Here is a 5387-nt window from a genome sequence, read left to right on the forward strand (position 1 = left end):
TGACTTTTCTCTACTTCATGTTATTGATTGAAGTGCTCTCAATTAACTATGCCTATTTAGTGTGTATTATTGAGAAAATGGTACACATTTAGGTAATTGTTGAACAACATTACTCCCAACGTATGTGAGGAATCAATACGGAGGGTTTAACGGTGGGATTAGGAATAACGAAACCTTGGTGAGCGGTGAACTAGTACCAGCTAATGCAATTCGGAAGAATACGTCTAGTAAATTGTGGTAGTTGCTCGGAAGAGAATTACGAAACCTGAAGTACTCACGATCGGTAGAGAATACTTATGCGAAATTATAGGAGACGTACCGTAAAAGATTCCGAAAATTGGGAAAATCATAACTCTAGGCCTCCTTTATTTTGTCTCCAACTCCATCCTCGTTTGTTGATAATTTTACTGTTTTCTAGTATTTGTTAGTTGATTAGTTAGAATAAAATTTTTAATCTTTATAATTTAGAAAATTGTTCAAACTTATCTTCTTAGTGATAGTGAACAACTGTAGCTAAGCCTTAGTTCTATGTGGGATTCTACTCCGGACTTGGACTTATAGACCGGATTATATTTGCAGCGACCGCTTATTTTTTTTTAGGGAATAGTTGGGCGTGATCATATATATATATATATATATATATATATATATATATATATATATATATATATAAAGGACTTTAAAAAAGTGATGTGGCATGTCTCTTTGGCCAAACACACAGGCTTTCTGATTATATACAACGACACAGTAAAAGTATCTATTTTACACTCTTCTCATTAAGAATATTTCCTTATTAAAATTTAACAGAATACTAATGCACGTTTCACGGATTAATGTCTCCAACACCACAAAGAAAACCTTTCAGCACAAATTTACAACTATAATTTAGAGTTGAGTAGTGAAAGCTACACAAGGAAGCCAAAATATGGTACAACAACCTAGATCGCTCAAGGAAAAAACACGATGCATAATATCAGGTCTATCTCCTAAGTCCTCGGAGAAGTAGATCGCTTAAACAATATGCATTTAGACAAGCATTGCCACATGATATGATGTCGAGGGGGCTCATTTGATGAAAAGAATTCTGGATCTTGCTCAAGTGATTCTGCATAACTTTCAAGAACGGTAACAATCTCCTCAAAGTATGGCCGCTTGTTTGGATTATTTGCCCAGCATCGGTTGATGAGTTTACAAAATGCTGTTGGACATGCAGCTGGCAATGGTGGACGTGCATTCTGCCAAAATCCCAATTCAAGTAAGAAACTAAGGCTTCCTTTCCAAGTTCAAATGTGCCAGAGATAAATGTGCATAATAATGCAGCAGAAAAGAGCTGTTCACAAAAACATTGTTTCTAATGCAACAATTCATGGGAGAAAAGTAATTCTCTAAACTAAAGAACAGTGTGGTTTTATAGCAGAGCCATTTATATATATGTAGTTTCTTATCTTGGCTCATATAATCATGAAACTAACTAAACAAAGGCATAAAAGTAATCACATCAACCAGCATGAAAAAATGGCAACATCAGCTATAATGGAAGCACAAAATCCATAAGACAAAATACCTTCTGGCAGACTGCAAACGCCGCCTGCTCCGCAGTCATGTCATCAAATGGTGTCAATGCAGTTATAAGTTCCCATAGAACAATACCAAAACTATAAACATCAACTTTCCTTGTATGGTTCTTTCCCTTGATCATTTCTGGTGCCATCCAACGGTAAGTACCGGTGAACCCCTTTGCTCTTCCACTTTGAGATTCTAAGCATGAGATCCCAAAATCTGCCACTTTCACATGCATATCCTCATCAAGAAGTAGGTTTTCTGACTTAAGATCTCTGTGAATTATCCCTTGAGCATGAAGATATTGCATTCCTAGTGCAACGTCAAGGGCCAATTTCACGACTAGGTTGAGAGGGAGCGAGTATGGCTCCTGCTGTTGGAGGTATTTTCTTAGGGAGCCCCCAGGTAGGTATTCCGTGATAATGCAAAACACAGGTGGTTTCTTACATGCTGCAATGAACTGCATTTGAGAGTAGAGAAATTGAGCTAGTGAAAAGAAGTAGCAGGGGTAGGATTCAAAATATCTATATGTGTACATTTTAATGGCAAAATCAAGATTGAATGCCTAAGTCAGAGAGTATCTGAAATCATAAATGAAACTATCTTGACAAAATCTACTACTGCACTGTTTGTACAGAAATTTGTGAGATAGTTTCACAGCTGGAATGAGCATGATATTTTTGTGAATGACACTAATCATATCACACTGAATATCAATTGTGAAGGAGTTTATCTCCATGCATAATCGAAAAGGCAAAACGTGCAATGTTATAGATAGAAGGAAATCAAGAGCAGAAGTCTCAGAATGAGCATTAATGTAATTGAGTGCCAACAATCAGCATGTATTATGGAAGAACTCGGAATGTGCTACAATGTGCTTGCTTTCACAGTATAGCATTATGGCATACTCGTCCTAGTGCGACAATTCCTCCAAGTTCCACAATGTAGTTGGAGAAAACAAAGCACAAGTAAGTATCTCCGGCCAATGGAATAGAGTGATACGGATATAGATGATCATATATATATACAAATTGAAGCATAATTGTTGTTGTAAGTTTATAAGGAAATATAAGAAATGAAAACAAATCAGATCAAGCATATTAAGTTTATAAGGAAATATAAGAAATGAAAACAAATCAGATCAAGCATACTCACAGTGATGATATTAGGGTGATTTAGCCGAAGCAATAAGGAAACTTCAGAAGTGAAGTGTTTCTCTAACAATGCAGCCAAGTCTCTGTCTTCCTCAGGCTGACTAATGAGTTTAATAGCCACATCCCTTTGCTTGTAAATTCCTCTGTAGATCCTGCTATGCCTTCCTGAAGCAAATTTACTCCCTATATACAGCTGTGACATGTCGGCGCTCCATTCCTCTTCTCCCTCCCCCTTTATCGCTGCTCCTGATGATACCAAGTACTTGGACCATGACGCTGCTCGCTTGTACTCTCCTAAAGAAAGCCGTCTCTCCCGCTTCCCATTGCTCGTAGTTTGCTTAAACCAGTATGAATTCTTCATGCTACAAATTTGTAGCAAATGAACGCTGTCGATTTGGTGTCCTATGCCAATATTGCCAGTACTCTGCTAATTATATCAAGTACTTTATGAGAACCTATTTTTTTTTTGGTTCGTTTAAAAAAGAATGACCCCTTTCTAAATTTGAAAATAATTTTGCTTAAACTTACAATTTTACACTTAATGAGATGTTTTTATAACCACACAAATACTTTGGGACTCTTTTTGACTTGTTTAGGACCACAAATTCCAAAAAATTTCATTTTTTCTTAAACTTAGTATCTTGTTAAACATGTTCACATGAATCGGGAACGGAGGGAGTAACCTTCTTTGTCATTTGGATACTAATGGTGTAACTTAGTCATAGTCTGCTGCCTCGTATCCAAAACTATATCTTCAGAAAAATCGGCAGAGTACATATCTCTTGTAAATTCTAGGGGTAATACAAAAGACACATTCCATAGCTAAGAGTTTTCAATAGTAGTATCTAGGTTTATAGTAGTAATTTTCGCAATGGTGAAAGCAAATGACGGGGGTGGTGGACTGGTTGTTTCCTTGTGTCAAGCGAGTGAGTTGGAACTTAGTATAATACAAATACAACAACATAGCGTGTAATGATCCACTTCTGAGGTGACAATACTGGGGTATAGTGATTGAGACTGGTATTTTTCTCTTCACTCCTTTGCCCCTCCCTTTCGTCATAATACCTACTATCTCCTTATTCTTTTTCGATTTTCTTTGGGCAAAGGTCGAAGTTTTTCTCCGAGTTATGCTTAATAGTCCCATGTTACCATTCTTTAATAGTTGGGGTTAGGTCTAACTTTGCTGTTATAAAGATGGGCTAGATTTGCGCTTGTTGACTACTCATTTTTACTTTTATCCTCTTCACCTCATTGCCATACTCATTCCATTTTTAATACCACCTTTAATACAAACAAAGAAAAAAAAAATACGCCCGAACAGTATAACCTTGGTTTCATCTCCATTGGTACCAAACCGAAATCATTCACATCAGAGGCGGATACAAGATTTAAACTCTACGAGTTCGACCTTTAAGGTTCTTAGCATTAAATATGTCATATTTTTAAACTTATGAGTTCAGACCTACCATTTGTTGCAACTTTAGTTAATTTTTACGCATAAATTTATGCTTCACGTCGAAAATACTAGGTTCAGATGAACCCGGTACCACTACTCTACGTCCACCCCTCATTCACATCTTCTTCTTTTTTCATTCCCTCCCTACAACTCAAAAGCTCCATCATCTATATGTTTTAAAAAATTTCGAAACGTTCAACCATTTTTTGCCTAGGATTGTTCACAGAAGTTGAAGACGACTTCAACGAAGCTGCAAAGTTTGATCTAAAGGACTTGGGGGAAGTTCATGGGTGGCTTTTTTCAAATTGGTATTATAATTTGTTGGAATTTGAAATTGGTGATGAATATTAACTCCGTTGAAGTTGGAGATCGGAGAATTTTGATGAATTTGTCGATTTAGAGTGTCTGATCCGATGTTTTGGATAGCGTGCAGCAACAAATAGTGAGGAGGGCCCACTTCACTAAGGCGAGAGGCGCGCAGCGAAGCGCTCGTCTTTTTTATGCGAAGTGATAATTTATACAAAAAAAATAAAATATTATATATATAACTAAAAACTCAATAGCAATAATATATTAATAAATATATCAATTCAAAAATTTAAAACTCAATAGATAGTCATAGTAGATTCATAAACTAAAAGTCTAAAACAAGCAACATCTATTCTTCTTCAAGATTTTCAAATTCTAGAACTTCAAGAATGTTAGCATTATATTGGCTATCATCTTTTTCATCCTCGGAGTCTTCGTCAATTATGGACCGGATTGAACTTGCTACTCCCTTTTCCATATAATTTGAACTTGAAGAATTCCCTCTAAGACCATAGATATTCTTCTCAACTCCAGCCACCTTAGAAACAGTACCCCAATCAAGATCATCTCCTACATACACTTGTTCATCTTCATGATTTTGGGGAGCTCCAGATAACCATTCATTTGCCTCGTCAATGTTATCCAATAAAATTGGATCAATGGTATCCCGAGCTTTATAAAGACGCCTCAATGTTCTATTGTATTTAATATACACTAGATCATTGAGACGCGATAGCTCAAGCCTATTCCTTTTCTTGGAGTGAATCTGCGCATAAGTTGTTTAGATTAATTAATAGATACAAATATTAATACACTAAAGACTATATTAATATAATAAATCTTCTTCTTACATGCTCATATACGCTCCAATTTCTCTCGCATCCAGATGCACTACAAGTTAGGCTTAG

At 36.2% G+C, this 5387-nt stretch overlaps 1 protein-coding gene across 1 annotated transcript; it reads right to left on the bottom strand.

Moving 5' to 3' along the window:
* Nucleotides 1-777: 777 nt before the first annotated feature.
* LOC107813456 (serine/threonine/tyrosine-protein kinase HT1-like) lies at nt 778-3592 on the bottom strand. The gene is made up of 3 exons (XM_016638732.2): nt 2716-3592; nt 1565-2020; nt 778-1235 (listed from the first exon to the last, which is right to left on the bottom strand). The coding sequence occupies exons 1-3, from the start codon at nt 3073-3075 to the stop codon at nt 987-989; spliced, it is 1065 nt and encodes a 354-aa protein (XP_016494218.1). The 5' UTR covers nt 3076-3592; the 3' UTR covers nt 778-986.
* Between the last annotated feature and the right edge of the window lie 1795 nt (nt 3593-5387).

Source organism: Nicotiana tabacum, chromosome 24 (assembly GCF_000715075.1).
Source record: "Nicotiana tabacum cultivar K326 chromosome 24, ASM71507v2, whole genome shotgun sequence".
NCBI classification, from domain to species: domain Eukaryota; kingdom Viridiplantae; phylum Streptophyta; class Magnoliopsida; order Solanales; family Solanaceae; genus Nicotiana; species Nicotiana tabacum.